Source organism: Pimephales promelas, chromosome 6 (genome assembly GCF_988280905.1).
Source record: "Pimephales promelas chromosome 6, fPimPro1.hap1.1, whole genome shotgun sequence".
NCBI lineage: Eukaryota > Metazoa > Chordata > Actinopteri > Cypriniformes > Leuciscidae > Pimephales > Pimephales promelas.
In genome coordinates this window covers 1,487,542-1,515,387 of record NC_142774.1, presented here as the reverse complement: position 1 = coordinate 1,515,387, position 27,846 = coordinate 1,487,542, and the positions used below count along the sequence as shown (strand labels likewise).

The following is a 27,846-nucleotide window of genomic DNA, read 5'->3' as shown; positions in this document are numbered from 1 at the left end:
TTATGTTAAAACACAACCAACACCATCAGATCACCTTTTTTATTCTTCTTCCTGTTTTCTTTTCTGCCAGTCATATGTGCCTTAATTCTGTTGGTCAATTGGGAACCTGCACTAATAGTTGCAATGTGAGCCGCTGCTGTTGTGAATGTTTCCATCAGATGTCACTGTAAGCTGAAGCACGTGTGAAGCATTTGTTTCACTTACCGCTTTATTAATCTCTCTCTCTCTCTCTCTCTCTCTCTCTCTGAGGAAGTGGGCGTCTCTGACACATTCAGCTCTTCATGTTAAACATGTAACCAGGAAAGAAACACTCAAAACTCATCTGAACACACACCGAGAGCTTCAGAAGAACTGAATCTACTAACAACTGAGAAGATCATTTAATAAGAGAAGAATGAAGATCATCTGGACTTTCACTCTGATGATGATTCCTGGTAAGAGTCTGAACTCAGAGTACATCATGGGAAACACCACAGATTTGATGAGGATCGTCTGTTACTTCAGTTCATGTTGTGGAATTTGTGAAAGAAGCAGTGGCCTAATTGTATTTAATGCTGGTTTGTTATAGGTGTCGTTAGCTCCATGAGTGTGACAGGATATTCAGGAGGAGGAGTCAACATCACATGCAAATATGATAAAGGATATACAGAGAATAAAAAGTATTTTTGTAAAGGAAAGATGCCAAAAAAAATAAAGTCTGGGTGGTGTTCTGACCTCATCAGGACTAATGAAACAGATAAATGGATTCAGAAGGAGAGATTCTCTTTGTATGACGACACAAGATCGCCAGTCTTCACTGTGACCATCAGAAATCTGACAGAAGATGATTCTGGGACGTACCAGTGTGGAGTTGATTTAACTAAAGGAAAAGATTCCTACACTGAAGTGAAGCTGAACGTTTTAACAGGTGAGAAACTGAGATCCTAAAACTCATGAAGATCTCCACAACACACATGATGACAGTAATAATCAGTGGTGGAAAGAGTTCTAACAAATTGTACTTAAGTAAAAGTATTGCTACTTAAATAATTTATTTAAGTACAAGCAGAAGTACTGAAAAATATGACTCAGATAAGAGTAAATAGAAAGAGTAGAAATGGAAAATAGAAAGAGTAAAAAGAGAGTAAAAATTGAAAAATAATAAAAAAGTACTTTATTGGTTTGCTTAAAAAGTACTCAAGTAACTATGAAGTACTTTTTTTAATATTTTCTATTTTTACCCAAAATGGGAAGATGCAATGCAATGTGAATCAACATAGCGTGTATCATATAATTTAATAAAATAATACATTCCCACTCTGTGTTAAGAAGCAAAATGAAACCAATGTATTGTGTATTGTGATTTTGAAAAGTAAGTCCAAGAAAGATCATTTGAATGTTTATTGAATAATTTTAAAATTGAAAGCAAAGAAGGTTAAGAAAGAGGACCCATTTAAAAGAAAGATTGCCCTGTTGCTCCGTCGGCACCGCTGTCAAAGTAGTGCCATATACTTGGTGAAAAATAAATGTAGTGAAGTTGAATTTTTTATTCTAGTCAAAGAGTAAAAGTACCACATTTCAATTATACTCAAGAAAGTAGAAAAAATCGAGTACTGTAATAAAAGTATTTGTAATTAGTTACTTTCCACCTCTGGTAAAAAAAAAAAAAAAAATGAATACCAATGCTAATAGACCAGATCAAATTAATAACCAAACTCTTCAAAATAAAAGTTTTTTTTTTCCTCAGGATCTTTATGGAACCATAAATAACCTTTATTTTTTGATGAGATCTATATCATTATAAAGTTAATTGAATGCCAATTAAAATTTTCCACGCACTATTAATTTCTATTTGTTCCTTATTTTATTTCCTGTACTTATGTTCTGTTTTCCTTGGTTTCCCTGGTTTTTGATTATTCCCACATCGGTTTCAGTCTTAGTTTATTGTGTGTGATATATACCCCGTTGTTTGTTCCTTATAGCTTGTTTGAGGGAATCATTGTGTTATAAAAACTGCTTGCACGTTCATCCTCACTTCAACTTTATTCTCTACTGGCCCGAACCGTGAGATTTATTAATCATTGTTTTGCTGATGTTTTCATAGTTGTTTCAGTAATATTATAAATAGTCAGGTTTATAATTAAACAGTTTGTTCTGACTGTTGGTTCTGCAAATTTGCTAATCAAATGCTTATTGTAATATTTATTATTTATTATTAAATTCATAATGTAATTTATTGCCATCATTTGCTGGATTTTTATTTACACACTGTAAAAAATATATGCTTAAAATTTTTTACAGCGAATTATTGGCAGTTTTGGTTGCCAGAAAGCCTGTAAATCATCAACTACAATTATACTGTATAAACAGCAAAACAAGAGCAGCCGTGAAACAGTTCTTTACTGTAATATACTTTACAGTGTTACTGTAATAATACCCTGTACTAAATTAAAAACTGTGTTAACTCATTCAAACCAAGTCATAAATTGGCCTTCAAATATTTATACAGTTACTGCACACATATTTTAAATTTGAGTCCACTAAAATAAATAATGTTTCTTAAAACGTGAATTTAACTCAAACTTCTTGCAGATTACCGTTAGTTAACCACCGCATGCATGTGCTAAAGTACTGAGCGAAGAGATCGTCACATCAGCAACACTTTAAATCCTGCAGACAGCCTCCAGACGCTCAGAAGACGGCTCTTTGTGGTTTAGTGTGTGAAACATGTCTGATGGAGGATTAATGTGTGAAAGACATCAGCTTCTGTCACACATTACAAGTGACACTGACTCTTCTGTGTTTTAGAGACAAACCCTCACAGAACAACATCATCATATACAGCTCCAGTGATCACATCTGCGTCTCCTGCGACAGGTACAAACACACTCTGAACACACAAACACACTCATTTGTCTGTGGATGAGATGGGGACTCTCTGGTGTTTTCAGGCTCTCCTCTGACGGTCAGTGTGTGTGTGTTTCTGCTTCTGATCATCGCTGGACTCGTGTTGGGGACCGTGACTCTCTGCAGGAGGCGTCGCTCTCACAGTAAAACTCAGTCCTCCATCTTTACTCTCTTTAAAGGTGCATAGCGCAAGTAGGCAATTGCTTAAAGGGATTTTTTTGGAAATAGGCTCATTTTACAACTCCCCCAGAGTTAAACAGTTGGGTTTTACTATTTTTAAATCCATTCCAGACAGTTTCTGGTCTCATTGACTTCATGAATCTGTGGTTACTGATATTCTGGTAACACTTTACAATACGGGTGCACTAATAAGCATCTTAACTAATACACAAACAATACTGAATTAATGTGTAACTAATGACTATCTAAGCTATTAATTAATGATTACCACATTAGGAACCAATTAAGAGTCTGTAAGGTTAATGTATTAGTTCATACATGAATTGTTATTAATTAAATATGTAATTGTGTATTAATTCCATAATAACTCATTTTTTTAACTAATATTGTTAATTAATATGTTAATTACCAGAATGAGTCAAAGCCTTGTATTTCAACTTCCAGATAATATGATGGGTACACTAATATGCATTAATACATGATTAATTACTTTATAGTTAGTGCAAAGTACTACAAAATGACTAGTTAATAATGATGTGCCCCATCAAGTAAAGTCATAACATAATGATACCTTTGCAAATCATTAGCTAATGATTAATTAAAGCAGACGACTGGAAGTTGAAGTGCATAGCTTTGACTAATTGTGGTAATTAACACATTAATTTACACTATTAGTTAATAAAGTATGTTATTAAGGAATTAATACACAATGACACATTGAATTAATAGCAATTCATGTTTTACTTAATCTATTAATCATATAGACTCTTTATTAGTTGCTGATGCAGTAATCATCAATTAATGGTTTAGTTCTTCATGAGTTATACATTAACTCATGATTATCTGTGCATTCGTTAAACATGAATTAATGCATATTTAGTATTCTTCTAAATATCAGAAAATCGGCTGAATGGATTTGAAAACGGTAAAACTCAACTGTTTAACTCTGGGGGAGTTGTAAAATGAGGCTATTTCCAAAAAAATAAAGTGGAAAATCCCTTTAAGCATGTATGGGTTAGAAAAAAAGGTATTTTTAACATGAAATGTTGCGCAATGCACCTTTAAAATGACAATTTCCCCTTTTTGTTCATAAAATAACTCCAACTTCCTACAACTAAAGATAAAATAGAGAAGTATGAGAATGTGAAAGAGATTTAGCAGACAGATCAGTTTTCTTGTCTTCAACAGATTCGTCATCGTCATCCAAAAGATCTCAGGTCACACCAGGAAACAATGAAGAGGTTTGTAGATTGGAGACACAATAGTGTTGATCAATAACGAGACCTGATTATTTAAAAACTGAGGATATCCAGAACTATATTCAATATTCAAATTGTTGTTAAATACATGAATGTGTTGTCTTCCCTCAGGTTTCCCACGCTGGTTGTGATTACAAGGAGAGTAAAGAATTACCCACAAGCCCCTCTGATTCCTCTGAGAAAGCCTCTGCTGAGGATCTGAATTACGCAGTGGTGAATTTCCATAATAAATCGGACTGTCCTGACAGTGTCAGTATCAGGAATAATCAGGATTACAGTGAATACGCTGTTGTCAAACATCACTGATGCATTTACAGTGAACATATGGACTGATTCAAAAGGGTCTGAGCACTATGTGAGATACTGTACGTACTGCGTAAACAGATTATATTTATCAGATGTAGATTTCCCTGTGTGTCTAATTGATGATTCTGTCCACCTGTTCATGATCTCATTAGTTCTCAGTTGGTTGAGTTATTCTGTATTCGCTGGACTTTTGGATTAAAGAGTATTTCGTTTGATCTTCTCAGCGCTGGAGGTGTTTGTGTGTTTGTGTGATGAACCGACAGGTTTTTTTCCATCCAGCTCAAAGCCACAGAAAACATGTGAAGGTTCAGGGTCTCAGTTCAGTTTAATTAAACACACTTACTCAGGAAACCCACAGAGAGACACACAAGACTGAACACAGAGACAAAAGATGAACAGAACACAATAGAGACTAACAGATGATCCTTAGAACAGTAATGAGTTATGAATTCAGAAAAAGATTGATAAATACTGTTTTTTCAACAAATTATCTGTGTGATTTGACAATTTAATTTCCAGATCAAACTAAATCAAAACAATGAGTTCAAAAATTAAAGTGGCAGGTGACAAAACTGCAGCGCACTTGTAATAAACAGAATCGTCCATTGGTGTGGACACAAATATCGTTCATGGTGTGAACAGGACATTTGACTTTTTAACATTTGGAAAGCAAGCAGATCTTTTATAATGCACATTTATGAATGAACTTGTGAACTTTTTTTAGCAAAAAGAGTTTTGAGATGCACTTCCACTTTCCTAGCAAATATTTCAGATGACCTGATTAAAAACTTTTGAAGGGAGAGCTGTAATATATTAGAAATATTTTTAAGAATATATATATATACTAAACAAATTTACATTATGTTTTAAGCAGTGGAAAGTCTTTGTCCATCGATACTGAGATAAACATCCTGTTCTTATCATATATAGGCTGAAGGGCTTCTGGGTTTGACCGATAAACAGAGCAAAACCACAAGCTGAAGAACATCTCATGTTGATGATCTTGACCACAGTTTTAAACCACCCTGCAAACACAAAGACATTTACAAGCAAGTCTCTTTAGAAGTAAAGAAAAAATGCATGTTAAAGAGCATTTTCTGAACATGCACTATTTAGATTTTTACTAACAACATCAAAGATATGCTTGCTTGTAACATTTGAACATGAATGTACATCTTCATTTGTTGTCTGATGATAATGATCACACACATAATATCACAAACACAATATTTTACATTCAGAACAGTCACATCTATGTCTAGGCTGACACATATGTTAAACGTAGAAATATAGCCTACATGTTACATATTTATTTTGTAACGTTATAAACTAGCGCATTAGTTACTTGTGGATTAAAAAGTACCATTTTATCAGAACTGGACGAGCTCAAGCACTACGCTCGCACACAGAAAGAAGATAATTGTAAAACCAAAATGGATTTAAATTTTGGTTAATGGATTAAAATTTGGTTTAAATTTTGTTTTTTGTTTTTCTGTCAAAATGTCTGAAATCATTTTTGTGTTATCCATCCATGCTTTTAAAACGTGTTAAATGATGGACGTTTTAGTAGTAACACAGTCCCATGTCGGATTCGTCCAAACTTTTTACAATAAGTGATTGGTTCTACTATTGCTATTATTGGTCCTGTGACAGGACTCATGTCTATTAATTGTCAACTGTTTTCTATAAGTATGTATTGGCTAACGTTTATTCAGCTTAAACTGTTCTGTTTAAAATGTACAACGTTCAAAAGCAAAGACAGCACGTCACTAATTAAAGCCCTTTTTTGTGGGATTTAGTATCATGTTTGGATATTGCCATGAAATAATAAATTTAGTAGCTTTATCTTAAATATACACATCTATTGCTGTTGTTTTCTAGGGTTTCTTAATGTTAGACTAGTTGACCAGCACACATTATATGCAAGTTAAATTTTACAACTTGAGAAGTCAAAACTGTATACGGGGGTGCTATGATCCTCAAGCTCGGGCCGCCATGGACATACACAAGCCTGGCCCAGCGTCCATCCCCAATTCACCACCTCCTGGACTTCTGTTGTTTTGGGGGGCTCTTTGTGTTTTCTGTTTTTGTCCCTGGACTTTGTTGTACTTCCTGTTTTCTATTCTGTGCCTCACTGTGACATTAATTCTGTTGATCAATCAGGAACCTGCACTAATAGTCGCTGCTGTTGTGAATGTTTCCATCAGATGTCACTGTCAACTGAAGCACATGTGAAGCATTCGTTTCACTTCCCGCTTTATTAATCTCTCTCTCTCTCTCTCTCTCTCTCTCTCTCTCTCTCTCTCTCTCTCTCTCTGAGGAAGTGGGCATCTCTGACACATTCATTGCTTCATGTTAAACATGTAACCAGGAAAGAAACACCCAAAACTCATCTGAACACACACCGAGAGCTTCAGAAGAACCGAATCTACTAACAACAGAGAAGATCATTTAATAAGAGAAGAATGAAGATCATCTGGACTTTCACTCTGATGATGATTCCTGGTAAGAGTCTGAACTCAAAACACTCAAAACATCACAGATTTGATCTTTCACTTCAGTTCATGTTGTGTAATTTGTGAAAGAAGCAGTGGCCTAATTGTATTTAATGCTGGTTTGTTGTAGGTGTCGTGAGCTCCATGAGTGTGACAGGATATTCAGGAGGAGGAGTCAACATCACATGCAAATATGATAAAGGATATACAGAGAATATAAAGTATTTTTGTAAAGGAAAGATGCCAAAAAAAATAAAGTCTGGGTGGTGTTCTGACCTCATCAGGACTAATGAAACAGATAAATGGTTTATTAATGGAAGATTCTCTCTGTATGACGACACAAGAACGGCAGTCTTCACTGTGACCATCAGAAATCTGACAGAAGAGGATTCTGGGACGTACCAGTGTGGAGTTGATTTAACTAAAGGAAAAGATCCCCACACTGAAGTGAATCTGAAGGTTTTAACGGGTGAGAAACTGAGATCCTCAAACTCATGAAGATCTCCACAACACACATGATGACAGTCATAATCAGTGCTGGAAACAGTACTAACAAATTGTACTTAAGTAAAAGTATTAATTTACTGGAGTACAAGTAGAAGTTCTGAAAAATAATATGACTCAAGTAAGAGTAAATAAGTAGTTTGCTTAAAAAGTAACTAAGTCACAAAGTACTTTATTATTATTTTTCTAATTTTACCCAAAATGGGAAGATGATAATAACATGGAGCACTACACTCAACACTAAAGCAATGTGAATCAACATAGCTTGTATCATATAATTTAATAAAATAATACATTCCCACTCTGTGTTAAGAAGCAAAATGAAACCAATGTATTGTGTATTGTGATTTTGAAAAGTAAGTCCAAGAAAGATCATTTGAATGTTTAATTTGAATCATTTCAAAATTGAAAGCAAAGAAGGTTAAGAAAGAGGAACCATTAAAAAGAGAGATTGCCCTGTTGCTCCGTCGGCACCGTTGTCAAAGTAGTGCCATATACTTGGGGAAAAATAAATGTAGAGAAGTTGAATACTTTATTTTTGTTCTGGTCAAGTAAGATTAAAAGGTGATGGTGGTGATGGCGCAGTGGATAAGACACATGCCTTTGGTGTGAGAGACCTGGGTTTGAATCCACTGTGAGACACCAATGTGTCCCTGAGCAAGATACTTAACCCCTAGTTGCTCCAGAGGCATGCCACCTCTGACATATACAGCAATTGTAGGTCGCTTTGGATAAAAGCATCAGCTAAATGAAGAAATGTAATGTAAAAGTACCACTTTTCAATTATAAAGTAGAAAAATCGAGTACTGTAACAAACATATTTGTAATTAGTTACTTTCCACCTCTGGTAATAATAATGAATAGGGGAGAGCGGGGCACAACCTAACGCATTTTGGTTTTGGCTCAATTAATTAAAAAAAATAATTAGGTTAGATTACTATTTTTTTACACAAGCAACATACACATCTCTGCTACAAATGAACACTAAAAGTTTTTTTCTAGAACCTACCATTTTCGTACAGTTGGACTGAAAGTGACAGAAGTGCAAATGTTACAACTTACCCCATATGCGGGGTTAATTATAATACTGTAGACAGAGGGGTTAGTTGTAACACTTGTGTGTAACACACATAATTCAGGACTATTTTATTTGAATAGTTTGATATTGTTTGTGCATCTGTATAGACAGATATCCATACATCCATCCCTCATCCAATCATCCTTCTATTGTGGATCAATATCATGGATAGAGACATAGAAAAGAGCTGCACAGTTTTGCAATAAATAATAATAAATAAATATAAATATTGTAATTGCAATTAAATTAGATTTGTGTGTGGCCGCTGCATGTACAATTATTATTATTATTAATAATAATAACAGTCATAATAATACAAATGAGCTTAAAATAAAAATTTTAAGGGTTTATTGCATTAAAAACAGGCCATATTTTTAATAAATAAACAAGTTATCATTCATAGTACACTACATTTTAAACATTTTAAATTCCAGCATTGTTTGTAAAAGTCCAACAAAGTTTTTAATTTATAAATAATACTCAAACCTGAAAAGTTGTGTGGCTCCGTTTTCATTTGATTATCATTGTACACTTGGCGGCTTGTTTGTAACACTGTGTTACCACTAACCCCGCTGTGTATTACATATTTTAAGCCTAGCTAACAGTCGTTATAGGAATTGCTGACATGTTTCAAAACGGTGCTATGTTTGAGCCAACAAGACAGTGATTAAGGCAATATAAAGTTAGATTTGGAAACGCATACACCCAACTCAGAAACCGAAAAAAATATATGATGAAAAATGTTACTTTTATGTTGTCAAAACACTATTCGTCCAGTATCTTCACGAAATATTATCAAAACTTTCCGTAAATTTGCGGGAGACCGTCTTCTGGCAGCAAGAGAAAAAGAGCGGAAATACGGCCGGCTTGATCCTGACGAACTATGTAAAAAGTCTGTGTTACATTTAACCCCGCGCTCCCCTACCTCTAGAGTCTAGAGGCTAATAGATCAAATCAATAACCAATCTCTTCAAAATAAAAGTTTTTTTATTTCCCCACAATGTTGAAGGTTCTTTATGGAACCATAAATGACAATAAATAACCTTTATGTTTTGATGAGATATATATCATTACAAAGTTAATTGAATGCCAATTTAAATTTCCCATGCACTATTAGTTTCTATTATTCAATTTGTTCCTTATTTTATTTGATTTGTTTTCGTTCATTCCCGTAGTTTGTTCCTTATAGCTTGTTTGAGGTAATCATTGTGTTATAAAAACTGCTTGCACGTTCATCCTCACTTCAACTTTATTCTCTACTGGACCGAACCGTGAGATTTATTAATCAATGTTTCAGTAATAATATATATTGTCAGGTTTATTATTGAAACGTTTATTCTGACTGTTCTGCAAATTTGCTAATCAAATGCTGTAATATTTAAATGAACACAATCACAATTTATTATATTCATTCATAATGTAATTAATTGCCATAATTTGTTGGATTTGTATTCACACACTGTAAAAAACGTGCTTTAAAAAAATTACAGCAAATTATTGGCAGTTTTGGTTGCCAGAAAGCCTGTAAATCATCAACTACAATTATACAAAACAACAGCAGCCGTGAAACAGTTCTTTACCGTAATTTGTAAACTTTAAACTTTACAGTGTCAATGTAATAATAGCCTGCACTAAATTAAAAACTGTGTTAAATTTGAGGAAACCGATAAATTGGCCTATAATATTTATACAGTTACTGCACACATATTTTAAATTTGAGTCCACTAAAATAAATAATGTTTCTTAAAAGGTGAATTTAACTCAAACGTCTTGCAGATTACCGTTAGTTAACCACCGCATGCATGTGCTAAAGTACTGAGCGAAGAGATCGTCACATCAGCAACACTTTAAATCCTGCAGACAGCCTCCAGACGCTCAGAAGACGGCTCTTTGTGGTTTAGTGTGTGAAACATGTCTGATGGAGGATTAATGTGTGAAAGACATCAGCTTCTGTCACACATTACAAGTGACACTGACTCTTCTGTGTTTTAGAGACAAACCCTCACAGAACAACATCATCATATACAGCTCCAGTGATCACATCTGCGTCTCCTGCGACAGGTACAAACACACTCTGAACACACAAACACACTCATTTGTCTGTGTATGAGATGGGGACTCTCTGGTGTTTTCAGGCTCTCCTCTGACGGTCAGTGTGTGTGTGTTTCTGCTTCTGATCATCGCTGGACTCGTGTTGGGGACCGTGACTCTCTGCAGGAGGCGTCGCTCTCACAGTAAAACTCAATCCTCCATCTTTACTCTCTTTAAAGGTGCATAGCGCAAGTAGGCAATTGCTTAAAGGGATACAATTTACATTTTATAACTCCCCAGAGTTCAACAGTTGAGTTTTACCGTTTTCAAATCCATTCAGCCGATTTTCAATGAGACCGGAAACTGTCTCTTTACTGGGTTACTGGGTTGTCTGTTTACTGGGTAAGTATGGGTTAGAAAAAACGGTATTTTTAACATGAAATGTTTAGTTGTAAAATGAGACTACTTCCAAAAAAGTGGAGTATCCCTTTAAGCATGTATGGGTTAGAAAAAAACTGTATTTTTTTTACATGAAATGTTGCTCAACAATGTTTAAATGTTGGGACATTTTATTTCCCGTTTTGTTCATAAAATAACTCCAGCTTCCTACAACTAAAGATGAGAAAAATAGAGAAGTATGATAATGTGAAAAAGATTTAGCAGACAGATCAGTTTTCTTTTCTTCGACAGGCTCGTCATCCAAAAGATCTCAAGACACACCGGGAAACAATGAAGAGGTTTGTAGAATTACTGTGATTGGAGACACAATAGTGTTGATCAACAATAATATCTGATGATTTAAAGACTGAGGATAGTATCCAATATTTAAATTATTATTAAAGGGGCACAACTTTAACTTAACAGCTTCAGAGTAATTGAAATGGTTATATGACTTCTTTCGGGTTGAATGGTGGCCGTCCCGAGTGAAAAACCCAGGTTCTTTGGTAGAACCCAGAACCTCTTACACACTTGGCAAAACTTCTGCCACTGGACCATTAAAGTTCATGGCGATAGTTGTTGGATCTATGTATTTAATCACATGAAAATTCTCACCACTAACAACATATATTAGATCTCTTTAAACGACAAACAAACACAATGTACTATTGTATACTATGTAACACATCAAGATCTGTGTGAGTGGTATTCCAATGCATTCTCGTCTTAGGGTGTCATTTAGAGACGCTTTTGAAATTTCGTCTAAATCCAACGCACATGGCACCCTTTAGCATCAATATAACACGCTTCTGTTATGGGTAGGTTTAGGTCTGAGTTAGGGTTAGACCACTAGGAGGCGCCTTTGGGCCCATATATAGCTGCGATTCATAGTAACGTTAAAGGGTGCCATGTGCGTTGGATTTAGAGGAAATGTCAAAAGCGTTAGCATATGACGATGAGAACGGTCTGGGTATTTACGAGTGTAACTGTAAATACTAGTACTCCCTTTAAATATGGTGTCCCTAATAACATAAATGTGTTGTCTTCACTCAGGTTTCCTGCGCTGGTTGTGATTACAAGGAGAGTAAAGAATTACCCACAAGCCCCTCTCATTTCTATCTGAAAGCCACTGGTGACTCTCAGGATTACAGTGAATACACTACTGTCTATTATGTCATGACAGCAGATGAACTGATGCATTCACACTGTAAAAAAAATCCTAATTTCACAGAAAATTACTGAGATTTTTGACGATCATTTTCTTTCAATTTAAATTGTACTCAAAACACTGTAAAATTACAAATAATATCTACAAAATAAAAATGCAGCTGATATTTTAGGTATTGTTAAAGGCAAGGCAAGTTTATTTATATAGCACATTTCATACACAATGGCAATTCAAAGTGCTTTACATAGAAGAAATTAAAATAATCAAAAGAAATCAGAATAATTAAAACAGTTTAGAATAAAAAATAAGAAATAATGAAAAATAAAAATTATGATAAAAATAAAATACAGTAAATTAAAATTAAAGTAAAACGTCTTAATTAAATAAACTGAAAAACACTGTTATTTAAAGGTATTTCCTGCATTATAATAATCAAATACCTTCATTGTAAAAAAAAAATCATAAATAAACCCAAAAAACTGTTATTTCAGAGGTATTTCCTGCATTATCATGATCAAATGCCTTCATTGTAAAAAACATTAAATTAACATTACCATGCTAACATTACAAAATTTGTTTTTTAATATTTTGAATGCGAAGCAAAACAAATCAGAATAGACAAAACACCAACAATAAACAATCTTGTACTTTATTTAATGATCACCTAAACATCATCTTGCTGTAAAGAAAAACGGAGAAAAAACTGTGTTCGTGACTTTACTTTTCGCCTTCAATTGCTTTAAAAAAACTCATTTATAAGTCGCTTTGCATAATCATAAAATGTTATGTTGCTGGGTTCGGCAGGGGCAACTCCATCGATGTATGGTGTACCCTGGAATAGCCTACAACATAGGACCGATAGCACATGTCATATGATGTTTAAAAATTAGAAAAAATATGTTTGCAAATTGTTACCTTCATGTTGCACTGCTCTGTTGTCTCTTGAGATGTTTTTGAACTTTGGACAACTTTGTGGGTTTGAAATATATGGGGGCACAAAATGGCCAGTGAAAATAACTGCAGCATTTATGACATATCTACAAAAAGTCCAAGGTTAAAGGCTAACGTTATCAAAATATTTTCAGTGGAAGAGGGCGAAAAAACATACATTAACGGCAAAATCAAGTTACAATCAAAGTCAAATCTTGTTACAAACTATCTTTACAAATATTAAATGGACTATTCGTATGTTGTATCGATGAGCTAAATGAGTTTTATTAAAAAATAAATCAAAGAAGAGTAGGCTACTACGATAAATAAAATTGAAGATAGCCTACTCACGTTCTGGCTTAAGTTCTTCACATGTTCTTCACATGTTTATCCGATACAATTTCATAGGAGGCGCTGTCCCGAAAAACGAGGGGTCTGAGAATGCGGGACTCTGGGTGCAGGGGGACTGTAGATGCAGGTCTCCTTCTCTGACAGTGGCCAACATTATCAAACTGCCCAACTAAAGCACATACTGATCACCATGATGGTGACATCAAACCACACTATTATTTTTAATAAAACATCAACGTCTAAGCCTCTGTTATTTCTCAATAAGAACTTTTGTACACATGACAGATATAAAGTCAGTCTGGTTTGTAATAAGTGAAGCTGGTAATGCTGTTTGTGGTGTGTTTAATGACGTTGGAACATGACGTCAAACAAATGTTGACGTTAACCCAATTTTTGCGTGTAACCAGAATTTGACATCTGAGTGATGTACGAGTCTTTTAAAAAATCTTTAAAATAAATGCTTTTTTTCTGTATATTTGATCAAATTATTTTGAAAGACTTCTTTCATGGCATTTTTTTTTCTTTTTCTTGCTTGCACGAAAGTTGTAAAAACTAAACAAAAACTGAATGTGATGCCAGGGATATTTTTTTTTGCCCCAGGGTTACACCCTTTATTTACTATAGCTTATGGCAACTGCACTGGGGCATTGGCGATGTGTGCTCTGAGACCTATTTTACAACAGGGTTTCCCTTTTATCAGAACAGCTTATGGCAACTGTTAGGGACATTAGGTCCGACTCAGGCCTCAGGTTGATCAGACCTATTGGCCTCTCTAACACCTCTTCCAGCAGCTGCCCAGCCTCCAGGAGATCCTTATCCATATGAAGACTGGGCCCAACCTTTCTGAGCTTCAGTGGCAGTGCAGGCACTGACTCCAGATTGATTGCTGCTGGCCAGGGTCTTCAGGTCTCCTCAACACACCTCTCTCCAACCACTGATAGTCACATCAATGGTGACAACAACAAAAAAAGCTTGGGAATCAAGGATGGGTTTGGTATTATACAGCTCCTTCTCAAAAAATTAGCATATTGTGATAAAGCTCATTATTTTCCATAATGTAATGATAAAAATTAAACTTTCATATATTTTAGATTCATTGCACACCAACTGAAATATTTCATTTTGTTTACAATATTAATTACACAGTAAAACGTTTTCAGAAATGTAAATATAATCCAAAATATTTCTTAAAAGTTGTTCTATTCTAAATACTTTACGGGCACACACAGAAATCAAGAATCAGCCTGTGATTCTCAACAATGGTGACAATTATATAGCATGTTGCAGTGCATTCTGGGTATGAATAAATTATGATCTGAATTGTCTTAGTAATTTCCTTTCCCTAATTGAATATTCTGTTTGTCACCATTGTTGAGATTGATACACTGAATCTTGATGTCTGTGCGTGCCTAAAGGAAAGAGTTTTATTTATCAGAACAACATTTAAGATATCATTTGGTTTATTTAGAAAAATCTGGATCTAATGTTATAGAATCACTGTGATGCTGTTATGATCATTATACATTTAAATCAGAGAGTAGGCTTTAAATGTGTTAAGTGATTCAGATCAAATGATGATTATGTCTAAACATGATCTTGAACATCTGATCTGATCTCTTTGTTCATCCAGCTATTAAAACAGCCAATCAAAATCTTTAATTAAACATTTAAAGGTCACCTGCCCAACTAAAGCAAACACTGATCACGATAACGGTGACTATAAATATAGATTTTCTCCTTCAGTGATTCTGCTAGTTATCATCTGGTGTTTTCAATAATATCTCAATCATCACTCAATTATTCACTTAATTATCTCATTAACTTTAACACTCTTGAGTCTGGATCCAGTTTTGCTGTGGGTGGAATAGAAATATGGCAGGACTTTTACATTCTGGCTCCTGGACTTTCCACCTCTGTATGTTTTGCACTATATCTTGCATTTTTAGCATTTTCATTATATTGTGTTGTTTTAACCTTTCATTTTAAGTCATTTTAATCTTGGAGATGTCTTGTAAATTTACTGAGGGCCCTTAAAGACATATTGCATGTAGATTATACTGTCGCCCTCTAGTGGAAGATTTAATGAATGCAGATTAATTATGTTCAGTGTCATTCGTCCATCTATAGAGAAGATGAAGCCTGTATGAGCTCTCAGTGTCAGTCACCGTAACCTCCACTAGGTGGCGCTCTTTCAGTGTGATTAATGTAGTCAGTGCTGATGTGGGAGGAGCCAGTAAAGCTGATCATTACTGATAAAGAGGAAGGAACTAAAGCAGACAGATGTAGAGACAGAGAGATTCACACAGAGGACATTCAGCATAAAGAAGACTGAACTCAACTCACAATGAAGATCCTCCTCGTCTTCTTCACTTTCTCCCTGATCTCAGGTCAGAGCTTTTCTCTTTCATCACTGCAGTAATGATGCTGTTTTCTGTTCATGAGGTTTCTGATCACAGTATCAATCTGATTGACAGGTGCAGTGAGATGCTTTACCGTCACTGGATATTCTGGAGGAAGTCTTCTGGTTGATTCACGGGAGATTTGGTTCAGTAACTCCACTAAATATATGGCCAAATTACCTGAGTGGAGAACAATTATAAATGATACAAAACATGATAAATGGATTAATGAAGGACGATTCACACTGTTTCAAAACAATGAGGGGAAACTCATGATCTACATTAGAGAACTGAACCAACATGACGCTGGAAGATACCAGATTAAGGTTGAAGGCCAGTGGTCCATCAATATTACTTTGAAGGTGGAAGAAGGTCAGTCATTTTAAGATTAAAGTTTTTGTTTAGTAAAACTACTGATAATTTAGCTAACAAAGCTTTTATATTCATAAAATAAATGTATTTCTTATATTTTCTTTTTTACAACAGATTCCTGTTGTAATGTGTCAAGGAGAGTGATGGTGAATATTGGAGAAACGTCCAACTTCAGCTGTGAATATTCACAGAATCACATAAATGATGACAAGATCATATTCAAAGAAGGAAAAGACTCTATTCAGAAGATGATTAACAGCACATGGAAGAAGAACAGGAGATTTAGTATCTCTGATGACAGACATAATCAACTCATGACTGTGAGAATTACTGCAGTGACTCCAGATGATGGAGGAGTTTATTTATGTGGAGTTTCAGTCTACAGTCACTCGTACAGTTACTCCATTATTAATACTGTTCATCTACGTATTAGTAAGTACAACAAACTCTCAATCAAATCTGGCAAATAAATTGTCTTTGAGATTTAATGATATGTGTGATTGACAGTTAAAGTGGGCGTGTCTAGAGCAACTGGCCACTCAGGAGGTCGTATGATGATCAAGTGTGAACATCCTCAACACAAAACCAAGCCAAAATACATCTGTAGAGAATCAGATGGATGTTCAGAGAGGAAGAATCCGTGTATATAGTGTCTAAAAATATATTTCTTCTGCTTTAAATGTATTTTTTCTTGCTTTACAGATGCAAAGTTTGTGACTAAATCTGCTCATCTTGGTGAAGAAGTCAACATCACCTGTCAGATCCCACAGGAACATAGAGTTCATTTCTGTAAAGAGATTGAAGATCACATATGCCAGACATTAACCACATCTGCAGAGACAGAAATGAGTCCTTCATCTGAGAGAAATGAAGAGAGAGTTTTTACAGTGAGCATCAGTAATGTGAGTGTGAGAGATGCTGGAGTTTACTGGTGTGGAGCCGAAACCAGAGACACACATCTGACTTTCATCTCCCTGACCACTAAGATTCAGCTCAACCTCTTCAGTGAGTGAATTCAGATATTTTATTATTGTAAATACAGTATATTCAGAATCATGTGTGTTAAATGTCTGTTTGTTTGCAGTGGCTCCAGTAGTGAGACGTGAAGGAGAATCTGCTGAGATCTTCTGCCCTTATGATTCAACCTATAAGTCAAAGTCAAAGTCTCTCTGTAAGGGGAAGTGCTCCACTAGAGATAGAAACACTCTCAATGAGACTGTGAGAGAAGAGACTGACAGATTGACTCTGAATGATGACGTCACTGCTGGTGTCTTCACTGGGACCATCACTGGACTGAGAGCAGAGGATGCTGGGAAATACTGGTGTGCAGTGACATCAGAGAGAGACGTGAATTATCTTTACACTCATCTGATCGTCATCATGAACGAGGGTGAGGAAGGTTTATACGTCTGGATATGTGAAACTATGGCTGTGAATTGATGTTCTTCTATATTTCCAGAGCTGAACTTGACTAAGTATGAAGGAGACGACGTGTCAGTCCAGTGCAAACATCATGATGGACATCAGAAATGCTTCTGCAAAGCACACGAACCCTCCGTGTGTGTGAAGGATGGAGATTCATTGGAGAAGATCAGAGATGATCGATTCTCTTTCAGTGATGAAGCTTCTACTGGAGTCTTTACTGTAAACATCACTGATCTGAGAGAAGAGGATTCTGGGATATACTGGTGTGGAGCTCACATCATCACTAAAGTCAATCTCACTGTTAAAAAGGGTAAGAACATATATTTTATGTGCATATATATATTTTTTAAACATATAAAGCATAGGACGCAGTGTGGGATAAGGCACGCCGTCAATAGTAATACTTAAGCAACACCCCATTCTCGTCATCCGACGTAACGTCTCCGTCCGCTTCTCAGGGAACGAGGGTTACATCTGTAGCCAAGACGTTCTTGTTCAACCTCACAAATGCACTTCATATTAAACCCTACGGATTAAGAATGGGAAGTCCATGTGCATGTAAAGGCAGATGTCCCAGAACTTTTGGCAATATAGTGTATTTCATTTATATAAAATGTTTTTACATAAAATTGCTGAATGTTTATTATCCACAACTATTACAACAGACATTTATGTTGGATAGAAAAGGGTTGAAATTTATTGTCATTCATTTGGATATTATTTTATTCAAGTATATTTGTGTTTTATTTTCAGATTTCTCCATGATCATCAGTATTTGTGTGTGTGTGAGTGTGTGTCTGCTGCTGATTGGTGGATTCACTCTGACTGTGCGTAAATTAATACACAAGAGACGAGGTTTGATCATACATTATCTGTTGACACAAATTATTAAAGGAATTTGAGTTTCTGTCTCGGATGCTGCTGTTCGTCTTTAGTTTGACGTTGATCTAGTTGTCTATTTCTTACTAAACATTATTTATATTTTTATTTTTAATTAGGAACAACCACGCCATCAGACAACAAAAAGAAAAATACGATGGTGAGTACATGTGTTTGTGTTTGTATAAATGTTGTGCCTATAATATGTTTCGTCATTTTAAAATATATTTTATCCATGTTCAGTCATCATGTTCAGACAGCAGACGTGATTCTCTCTTGGATCCTGGATTAGCTCAGATTAACAGTCATGATGAACTACCCACAATCCCCTCTGATGAGCTGCTGTACGCATCTGTCAGTTTCCAGAAGCATGAAGAGTCGATCAGTGAAGCTTTAGTCACTGTCAGTAAGAACGAGATTCACTCTGATTACGCCACAGTCAGTCGCCAGATGAGACTCAACTGACGTAAAACATCACACGTTATACCAGTATTTGATGCTTAAAGTTATGCTTAAAATAATCGATAATTTACCATTAAACAGTTTAAACAATTGATCAAGGTTCTACATCGAGTTAAGTAGGTTATTTTGTTCCTGATTAAGTGTTGTGTGAAGATTTGAGGTTTTTCTGAAAAAATGACTGATGCACTTAGATCGGGTTTCATCTCTGCTGCAACCAATTCTGAAACCTCCTTACCTTAAAGGGGAAATGAAGCAGTCAATCAAGTTTACATGATTTACAAGATGGATTTCCACTATAATCAACAATTATATAAGAATCATGACAAATGTAAACATAAAAAAGAAAAAACTTTATCTTTCGCCGCCAGGGTGCCGCCATTGTGCAGTATTCTAACATGTGATGTCAAACTGTTGAACTTGTGAATACTTGAAACTTGAATATATATATTTTTTTAAATCTGTGGTCAATCTGAGTTGTTTTTCACGATTGCTGGAGGTGTTTTTGTTCTGTTTGTGTATAAACGCTCAAAGCCACAGAAAACAACAGAAGGGTCTCGGTTCAGTTTAATTAAACACATTTACTCAGGAAACCCACAGAGATACAGACGATTAATGTTGATTGTGTACAGAAGACAATCCAGACAAAGAGCTGATCGCTCAGTAATTCACCTTCAACCTTTACTAAGTTTTGAACTTTGAATTACCAATGCGTGATTTGGCAACGTAACTTTTATAAACAGATCAAACAAAAAATAGTCTACAATTAAATGACAGAATATCTGAAAAAATCCTTTAAATATTATAGATTAGCACATTGACATATATATATATATAAACATTATGTAATATGTCAATAACACTTTAAACAAGCAAAACCTATATTTTTTGTACATTTGTCATTTATTTTTAAGATTTTTTATAATATCCGGCATGTCTCAGTGCTTTGTGTTTGCAGGGTTGTTTGAAACTGTCAGTGTGATAAAGATCAACAGTAGATGCTCTTCAGCTTGCTTGTGGTGTTCTTTGTTCTTGTATTCAAATTATTTGGGTCAAACCAAGAAGTCCTTTGGGCGCCTATGGCTTGAGTGTAAGTAAATCATGGGCTAATTGTCATTTGAAAGTGATCTACTCCTTTAAGTAAGTGTGGATTATAAAATATCTACTTAATCTCAAATGTTTGACCTTTCATATTGTTTTAGATTAACCTTCAATGACTCTGTAATTGGAAAACCTGAAATAATACATCAATATTAAAAATGTGAAATATGTGAAATAAATATAAATTGAGCGTCAGCGTCAGTTCTGGCAGGCCAGGTAGTCAAGACGCCGCTTATGTCATTTTCTAATAATACAAACTCCCCTTGCTGCTCAATGGCTCAAACAAGGCGCCCCATTTAAAGCTCATTCAGTTTGCTCAATACATGCTTGCTGCTGCTTTATGCGTTGGTTTAAAAATCACTCATGTTGTTAAGCACAAAAGTACTGTTTTTACTCACTCTATTGTCCGCTATCGAGGAAGAATGGCACGACTCTTCTGAGGAAACCCGGCCATCATCATTCCAAACAGATCAGGGGCAGCCGGATGCCTGCCCGGAAGATAACGCCACCGCTCGTAGGAGTTTTAAATCGTCCCAACCATGCATCGGCGATTGGCCCGTGGCAAAAATACTGGAAACCCTATTTTTAAACGACATTCAGCTCCTCTGCGATTCTTTAGCTATTCCAGTCGTTGAATCTCCGCCGGTGCCTCCTCCCCAGTCCGGAAAAAAGCACACATCGAAGCGAAAAAATCCCGAGACGGCCAACAAAGCCCCAGCGCAAAAACGAGTCAAATGCCCTGTTCGTCCGGGCCCAAGTGCTGAAGTGATCCAGTGCTCATGGCACTTTCTCCTCGGTATGTCCGCTAGGATATCAACACTGGAAGACGGCTCCCTTTTGACATCCACCCCGGCTTCAACTTCTGCTGTTGTCTCCGACCTGCATCATCATCCGAGCCAGCCTCAAAGTGATGACGTCACCACAGAATTTGTACCTAAAAGGACCCTAGCAACCGCCGTACCTTTCTCTACTCGCTCGCCTTTTTTCCCACCAGCTGCTGAGCCGGGGACAGATATTGCCAGGTAAAGACATTAACCTCTTTAAACTCCTACTGGGCTCCGAGCTGTGTGAACGGCGTGTTGAAGACTGTGGCGGCTGTTCGTGGTGATTATAAAACATCAATCTATGATATTATTTCTGCCTAAAGCATCCAAACAAATCCAGTCAAAAGACAGTCGGAAATGGTCTATCTGCTCCTAATAAGCTGTAAAAGTTTCTGACAACTGAGAAAAAAATGTCAATTTTTTTTCCCATTTCTAAGAGTACCTTGTATGTGCGTGACCTCAGTGAATTTACATGTGCAATATATGTTTACTGTCGCCCTCTAGAGGGATATTTAAACAATGCTTATGAATTATATTCAGTGTCATTCGTCCATCTATAGAGAAGATGAAGCCTGTATGAGCTCTCAGTGTCAGTCACTGTAACCTCCACTAGGTGGCGCTCTTTCAGTGTGATTAATGTAGTCAGTGCTGATGGTGGGAGGAGCCAGTAAAGCTGATCATTACTGATAAAGAGGAAGGAACTAAAGCAGACAGATGTAGAGACAGAGAGATTCACACAGAGGACATTCAGCATAAAGAAGACTGAACTCAACTCACAATGAAGATCCTCCTCGTCTTCTTCACTTTCTCCCTGATCTCAGGTCAGAGCTTTTCTCTTTCATCACTGCAGTAATGATGCTGTTTTCTGTTCATGAGGTTTCTGATCACAGTATCAATCTGATTGACAGGTGCAGTGAGATGCTTTACCGTCACTGGATATTCTGGAGGAAGTCTTCTGGTTGATTCTGGGAAACTTTGGTTCAGCGCAAATACTAAAAGCTTTAATAAATTACCTGAGTGGAGAAGTATATTGAGTGATATGAAACATGATAAATGGATCAATAATGGAAAATTCACATTGTTTAGAAATAAGGAAGGAAACCTTATGATTTACATCAGAGGTTTAAATGAACATGACGCTGGCGGATACTGGATTGGTGTTCTTTATAAGTGGGGTATAGAAATGACTTTACACGTGGAAGAAGGTCAGTCAATTCAAGATCAAGATCATGCTGATCTTGTCATAAGTCTGTATAAAAGTTTTTCTTTTTTTTATGTGTAAACAATAGATTCATGTTGTAAAGGCTCCAAGAGAGTGATGGTGAATATTGGAGAAACTGCATCCTTCAGCTGTGAATATTCACAGAATCATAGTAATAAACCCAAGATCATATTCAAAGAAGGAGAAGACTCTATTGAGACGATTTACAGCACCTCGAAGAAGACCGAAAGATTCAATGTTTCTGACGACAGACATAAAAATCTCTTCAGTGTGAGAATTACTGCAGTGACTCCAGATGATGGAGGAGTTTATTTATGTGGAGTTTGGATCAACAGTCACTCGTACAGTTACTCCATTATTAATACTGTTCATCTGCATATTGGTAGTAAGTAAAACAACCTTTCAATCAAATCTTACATAAAAGTGTGTGTGTTGTATAATTTATCAGACATGAACCTGAGCAGTTGAAGTATTATTGTTTACTTTACATACCAAATACAGAAATATTGTATCATGATTGTAAAATGTAGCTGTTCTTTGTTTGCAGTGGCTCCAGTAGTGAGACGTGAAGGAGAATCTGCTGAGATCTTCTGCCCTTATGATTCAACCTATAAGTCAAAGTCAAAGTCTCTCTGTAAGGGGAAGTGCTCCACTAGAGATAGAAACACTCTCAATGAGACTGTGAGAGAAGAGACTGACAGATTGACTCTGAATGATGACGTCACTGCTGGTGTCTTCACTGGGACCATCACTGGACTGAGAGCAGAGGATGCTGGGAAATACTGGTGTGCAGTGACATTAGAGAGAGACGTGAATTATCTTTACACTCATCTGATCGTCATCATGAACGAGGGTGAGGAAGGTTTATACGTCTGGATATGTGAAACTATGGCTGTGAATTGATGTTCTTCTATATTTCCAGAGCTGAACTTGACTAAGTATGAAGGAGACGACGTGTCAGTCCAGTGCAAACATCATGATGGACATCAGAAATGCTTCTGCAAAGCACACGAACCCTCCGTGTGTGTGAAGGATGGAGATTCATTGGAGAAGGTCAGAGATGATCGATTCTCTTTCAGTGATGAAGCTTCTACTGGAGTCTTTACTGTAAACATCACTGATCTGAGAGAAGAGGATTCTGGGATATACTGGTGTGGAGCTCATATCATCACTAAAGTCAATCTCACTGTAAAACAGGGTATGTAATATTGTTGAATTATTTTGTATTTAAAATTAAGTTAAGTAATTAAGTTTTTTTTTTTTTTTTTTTTGAAAATGTGTCTCAAGCACATTAAACAGAACACACACCTGTTAGAGCATGTGACCAGTGACGGGGAAAGTTACTTTTAAAAGTATGTGTTAGTAATGTGTTACTCCCTTAAAAAGTAAATAATTCTATTATGGAAAGTAACGAGTGTGGTAGATTGTTTATTCTTTCGCAGCGGACTAAAGTCTACCTGGGTCAATCGACATCCCCATTCAATAATATTTAAATCCTAGCGCATCTTAACGTCGATGTTGGCTATGAAGTCTATACTCCAGCGAGTCTACAAGCTAAGTCAAGTCAAGTATATTTATATAACGCTTTTCACAATATAGACTGCATCAAAGCAGCTTCACAGTATCAATCAAAACATAATAACAATGTTCGTTTCTTAGTGGAAAAACATCTATGTTTGGTAGAGCTGATCAAGGGTATTTATGATTGGTTAATTCATTTGAATATCCCCAACTGAGCAAGCCAAAGGCAACAGTGACAAGGAACCGAAAAACTCCATCAAGTGACCTAAAGGTGTCCTAAAATTCCATCAGTAGACCCAATGGTGTCCTAAAACTTCATCAGTAGACCCAATGGTGTCCTTAAACTCCATCAGTAGACCCAATGGTGTCCTTAAACTCCATCAGTAGACCCAATGGTGTCCTTAAACTCCATCAGTAGACCCAATGGTGTCCTAAAACTTCATCAGTAGACTCAATGGTGTCCTTAAACTCCATCAGTAGACCCAATGGTGTCCTTAAACTCCATCAGTAGACCCAATGGTGTCCTAAAACTTCATCAGTAGACTCAATGGTGTCCTTAAACTCCATCAGTAGACCCAATGGTGTCCTTAAACTCCATCAGTAGACCCAATGGTGTCCTTAAACTCCATCAGTAGACCCAATGGTGTCCTTAAACTCCATCAGTAGACCCAATGGTGTCCTTAAACTCCATCAGTAGACCCAATGGTGTCCTAAAACTTCATCAGTAGACCCAATGGTGTCCTTAAACTCCATCAGTAGACCCAATGGTGTCCTTAAACTCCATCAGTAGACCCAATGGTGTCCTTAAACTCCATCAGTAGACCCAATGGTGTCCTAAAACTTCATCAGTAGACTCAATGGTGTCCTTAAACTCCATCAGTAGACCCAATGCTGTCCTAAAACTCCATCAGTAGACCCAATGGTGTCATAAAACTCCATCAAGTGACCAATTGGTGTCCTAAAACTCCATCAGCAGACCCAATGGTGTCCTAAAACTCCATCAGGTGACCCAATGGTGTCCTTAAACTCTATCAGTGACCCAATGGTGTCCTAAAACTCCATCAAGTGACCAATTGGTGTCCTAAAACTCCATCAGCAGACCCAATGGTGTCCTAAAACTCCATCAAGTGACCCAATGGTGTCCCAGAAGACGTAAAGAGGATGACATGTTCTCTAGGCACCCATTTTATACTTCCGGGTTGCACTAGTAGTGAGTCATAAGCTGTCGCCATTCAATATTGATTGCCGTGATTGGATAGCCGTTCATACACCAGTTCACGTGGAGGGCGTTCCCCAATAGCGTCATCGACGCAGTGCGAGATCCCTTTGGAAAAAGAACACAGCAAAACTCAGGAAAACTGAACATAACCCTGACAAGATCTTTAATACACTTTTCATTCATTCACATTTGTGTATATTTCCCATGCACTTTCTGTTTGCTATATATATATCCCAATTTCTCTCTAATCATCACTGTATGTGTTTTTGTATTTTCAGATTTCTCTTTGCTCAACCTCATTTCTTCGTGTTTGACTCTGCTGCTGATCGGAGGATTCATTGTGACCGAGTGTTTATTAAGATGAGGTGATGCTGTCCTTCTTCACACACATTCATGTATATCTAAATGAGAACATATTGACTGCTGTTTAATATGATGCTGATCACAACTAAGACTAACCCCAGGAAATGTTTATGAACAGTTTTTTTAACGTCTTAAATGACGTGTTGTCAGATGCATCTTACTGTTGTTCATCGCTGATGTTGTAATGTGATCGCAGTTCATCATGAAACGAGACACAGTGAGTCTGGCTCTTTCTTGTGTGGTTTTGTCTGTAAGATCACAGATCATCACATGACCAGATGCTCGACCTTTGTCAAACAAAGAATTGTTCTTCAAAACTTGCCACACTTGGTTATCAATAATTGGATAAGAATCTTATTTTAATCTTCATATTAATCTTGAATATATTTGCCATAGAAGTGTTTTTGTTTTTCCTTTTTGTTGGAAAATTGTTTTTTGTTTTTTTTGTGTAACTTACTCAGGAATCCTGAAGTTAGACATATGAGACTGAACAGAGAGAGACAGATACTGTGTGTGTAAAGTTCAGTCTGAAGCTGCCTGTCTCAGTGGCTTGCGGTCGCTAGTTAGCGTTCCACCTACTGGTTGCCTAGTAACTTTGTGAATGACATTCACAGATATTATTCCATGTTATAGACAAATCAGTTTTCTTCCTGCTAAAAACTAATATTTTAAAATAAATGGATTCAGTTCATAAATTCGTATTATTAAAGAGAAACATGTTGTTTTCCGTCCGGCTCATAATGACTGAAAACTGACTGTTAGATTCTTTATATTTAAAAGAAAATTAATACCAAATCCAACATAAGAATACTGTCAGTTCTTTCAACCAATCATGTAAACGTTTGAAAACAACAGCATGAGGGAACTAGTGTTCTGGCTGTCCATGGTGTAATACAGTCAATCTTTAATCTGGAGTGGGATCTTGGTTTTATTGTCTTTTGTGAAACATGACCAGACCTTAGTCTTGTTCTTCTGCAGATCTGCACATCTTCTACTTCAATGTTTCTCTCTCTGTTCAGTCTCATGTGTGTCACTGCGGGTTTCTTGAAGAAGCCTCTGTATTCTTCATGACCAAACTAAACCGAGACTGTTTTACTAGGTTAAAGAGACTTGCTTGTAAGAGTCTCAGTGCTTTGTGTTTGCAGGGTGGTTTGATGCTGTGGTCAGTGAGATAAACATCAACATTATGAGATGTTCTTCAGCTTGTGGTTTCTTCTTTGAGTCAAACCAAGAAGCCCCTCAGCCACCTCCGGGTGTGATAAAAACAGGAAATATCTCAACAACAATGGATACAGACTTTCCACTCTATGAAACGTATACATGAAACACATTGATATATGAAAATTGTTTATTCTGAATAGTAATACATTTAACTGTAAAACACACTGGCATTCAAATGTATTCTGTCATGAAAACATGTACATCTCCTCAATAAAACAAAGAGTTAATAACGAGCCGTATTTGACTCTGTATATCATCAGTGGCACATGGACATCTGGGTGTTTGCAAACGTGACGTGTTTTGTGGGCGGATCTTTCCTTGTGGCAGAAAACACACAGTTCGACAGAAGCACTCTGAGGAAGCCACGTAATAAAAGAATAAAAACATTGTTTTTGAGTTTATATCTCAAAATTCAGAGAAGAAATTGACAGATATAAACACGTTGGTCTGTCTTTTTTCCTCAGAATTGTGATATAAACTCTCAATTGTGAAATATATATACACACGAGAGCCAGTGAGGTTTAAGCAAGCTTTAAACTCCTCCCTTTTCCCCTTATATGGCACAGAGCTCTGCACGTCTGTTTGAATGAAAACAATTACATTTAAACATGTTTCTCAAACAAAGCTGTATTAAGAAAACCTGAAAAACAGCATACTTAGACACCGGGAGCACTTAGCCTCAAACCCACAGCCTTCGGGTTACAAGTCCGAATTCCTACCCAGCAAATACAGAACGTTCCCCTAACGTTCCCGAATGGTCCCATGAGGTTATTTTTTTGGGAACCAAATAAGAACGTTATAGAAACGTTCCATGTAGGTTATTTTTAGGTTCCATTTTTATAACGTAAGGAGAATGTTCCGGGAACGTTCCCTTAACCTTAAGGGAAAGTTCTAGGAACGTTCTGGGAACCAAAAACTAACGTTCCCAGAACCTAAATTTGTTTGCTGGGTAACCATTACGCAACCACTGCCCCACACAACAACAAACTGCTCAAGATGTTTAGAGAGTGGCTCAGCCTTCAAAACTCAACATTTCTTGATGCATGAATTATCATTTTCATTATGTTTTGATAAAACCTTTTATTTTAAATTATTTTAATATTAAAGCTTGTAAATCAGGTTTCCTGAGGCTCCCTAAAGACACATTAGATGTAGATTATACGGTCGTCCTCTAGTGGAAGATTAAATAAATGCACATTAATTCAGAGTTACAAG

General features: G+C 36.3%; 5 protein-coding genes across 6 annotated transcripts; all 5 read left to right on the top strand.

The window, feature by feature from the left end:
* The first annotated feature begins 366 nt into the window (after positions 1-366).
* LOC120460152 (CMRF35-like molecule 5) lies at positions 367-5,063 on the top strand. Its single transcript, XM_089132798.1, has 6 exons — positions 367-434; positions 569-907; positions 2,788-2,856; positions 2,931-3,029; positions 4,255-4,307; positions 4,437-5,063. Exons 1-6 carry the CDS (start codon positions 395-397, stop codon positions 4,629-4,631), a joined length of 795 nt encoding a protein of 264 aa, XP_088988924.1. The 5' UTR covers positions 367-394; the 3' UTR covers positions 4,632-5,063.
* A 1,882-nt stretch (positions 5,064-6,945) lies between these two features.
* On the top strand, positions 6,946-14,099 carry LOC120460137 (CMRF35-like molecule 5). Of its 2 annotated transcripts, none has more exons than XM_039647788.2 (6): positions 6,946-7,136; positions 7,257-7,595; positions 10,701-10,769; positions 10,844-10,978; positions 11,430-11,476; positions 12,231-14,099. In XM_039647788.2, the coding sequence occupies exons 1-6, from the start codon at positions 7,097-7,099 to the stop codon at positions 12,417-12,419; spliced, it is 819 nt and encodes a 272-aa protein (XP_039503722.2). In that variant the 5' UTR covers positions 6,946-7,096; the 3' UTR covers positions 12,420-14,099. The 2 variants fall into 2 exon arrangements, with proteins under 2 accessions (XP_039503722.2, XP_039503728.2); XM_039647794.2 differs by having other exon boundaries at positions 6,947-7,136; positions 10,844-10,942.
* A 1,796-nt stretch (positions 14,100-15,895) lies between these two features.
* Positions 15,896-16,876, top strand: LOC148978432 (polymeric immunoglobulin receptor-like). The gene is made up of 3 exons (XM_089132785.1): positions 15,896-16,013; positions 16,101-16,397; positions 16,512-16,876. Exons 1-3 carry the CDS (start codon positions 15,971-15,973, stop codon positions 16,865-16,867), a joined length of 696 nt encoding a protein of 231 aa, XP_088988911.1. The 5' UTR covers positions 15,896-15,970; the 3' UTR covers positions 16,868-16,876.
* A 264-nt stretch (positions 16,877-17,140) lies between these two features.
* On the top strand, positions 17,141-19,472 carry LOC148978431 (polymeric immunoglobulin receptor-like). The gene is made up of 6 exons (XM_089132808.1): positions 17,141-17,402; positions 17,482-17,787; positions 17,857-18,132; positions 18,576-18,677; positions 18,821-18,861; positions 18,945-19,472. The coding sequence occupies exons 1-6, from the start codon at positions 17,243-17,245 to the stop codon at positions 19,164-19,166; spliced, it is 1,107 nt and encodes a 368-aa protein (XP_088988934.1). The 5' UTR covers positions 17,141-17,242; the 3' UTR covers positions 19,167-19,472.
* A 2,289-nt stretch (positions 19,473-21,761) lies between these two features.
* Positions 21,762-26,658, top strand: LOC148978430 (polymeric immunoglobulin receptor). Its single transcript, XM_089132752.1, has 6 exons — positions 21,762-21,906; positions 21,994-22,290; positions 22,375-22,692; positions 22,855-23,160; positions 23,230-23,505; positions 25,326-26,658. The coding sequence occupies exons 1-6, from the start codon at positions 21,864-21,866 to the stop codon at positions 25,409-25,411; spliced, it is 1,326 nt and encodes a 441-aa protein (XP_088988878.1). The 5' UTR covers positions 21,762-21,863; the 3' UTR covers positions 25,412-26,658.
* The last annotated feature ends 1,188 nt before the right edge of the window (positions 26,659-27,846 follow it).

Bases quoted from the DNA above. Each gene is read 5' to 3' on its own strand.
- LOC148978432 (XM_089132785.1), top strand. From the start codon at position 15,971: ATGAAGATCCTCCTCGTCTTCTTCACTTTCTCCCTGATCTCAG. The intron at 16,014-16,100 runs GTCAGAGCTTTT...TCTGATTGACAG, and splicing joins CACTTTCTCCCTGATCTCAG to GTGCAGTGAGATGCTTTACC. The intron at 16,398-16,511 runs GTCAGTCATTTT...TTTTTACAACAG, and splicing joins TACTTTGAAGGTGGAAGAAG to ATTCCTGTTGTAATGTGTCA.
- LOC120460152 (XM_089132798.1), top strand. From the start codon at position 395: ATGAAGATCATCTGGACTTTCACTCTGATGATGATTCCTG. The intron at 908-2,787 runs GTGAGAAACTGA...TCTGTGTTTTAG, and splicing joins GAAGCTGAACGTTTTAACAG to AGACAAACCCTCACAGAACA. The intron at 2,857-2,930 runs GTACAAACACAC...TGGTGTTTTCAG, and splicing joins ATCTGCGTCTCCTGCGACAG to GCTCTCCTCTGACGGTCAGT.
- LOC148978430 (XM_089132752.1), top strand. From the start codon at position 21,864: ATGAAGATCCTCCTCGTCTTCTTCACTTTCTCCCTGATCTCAG. The intron at 21,907-21,993 runs GTCAGAGCTTTT...TCTGATTGACAG, and splicing joins CACTTTCTCCCTGATCTCAG to GTGCAGTGAGATGCTTTACC. The intron at 22,291-22,374 runs GTCAGTCAATTC...TGTAAACAATAG, and splicing joins GACTTTACACGTGGAAGAAG to ATTCATGTTGTAAAGGCTCC.
- LOC120460137 (XM_039647788.2), top strand. From the start codon at position 7,097: ATGAAGATCATCTGGACTTTCACTCTGATGATGATTCCTG. The intron at 10,979-11,429 runs GTGCATAGCGCA...TTTCTTCGACAG, and splicing joins CATCTTTACTCTCTTTAAAG to GCTCGTCATCCAAAAGATCT. The intron at 11,477-12,230 runs GTTTGTAGAATT...GTCTTCACTCAG, and splicing joins CACCGGGAAACAATGAAGAG to GTTTCCTGCGCTGGTTGTGA.
- LOC148978431 (XM_089132808.1), top strand. From the start codon at position 17,243: ATGAGTCCTTCATCTGAGAGAAATGAAGAGAGAGTTTTTACAGTGAGC. The intron at 18,678-18,820 runs GTTTGATCATAC...ATTTTTAATTAG, and splicing joins ATTAATACACAAGAGACGAG to GAACAACCACGCCATCAGAC. The intron at 18,862-18,944 runs GTGAGTACATGT...ATCCATGTTCAG, and splicing joins ACAAAAAGAAAAATACGATG to TCATCATGTTCAGACAGCAG.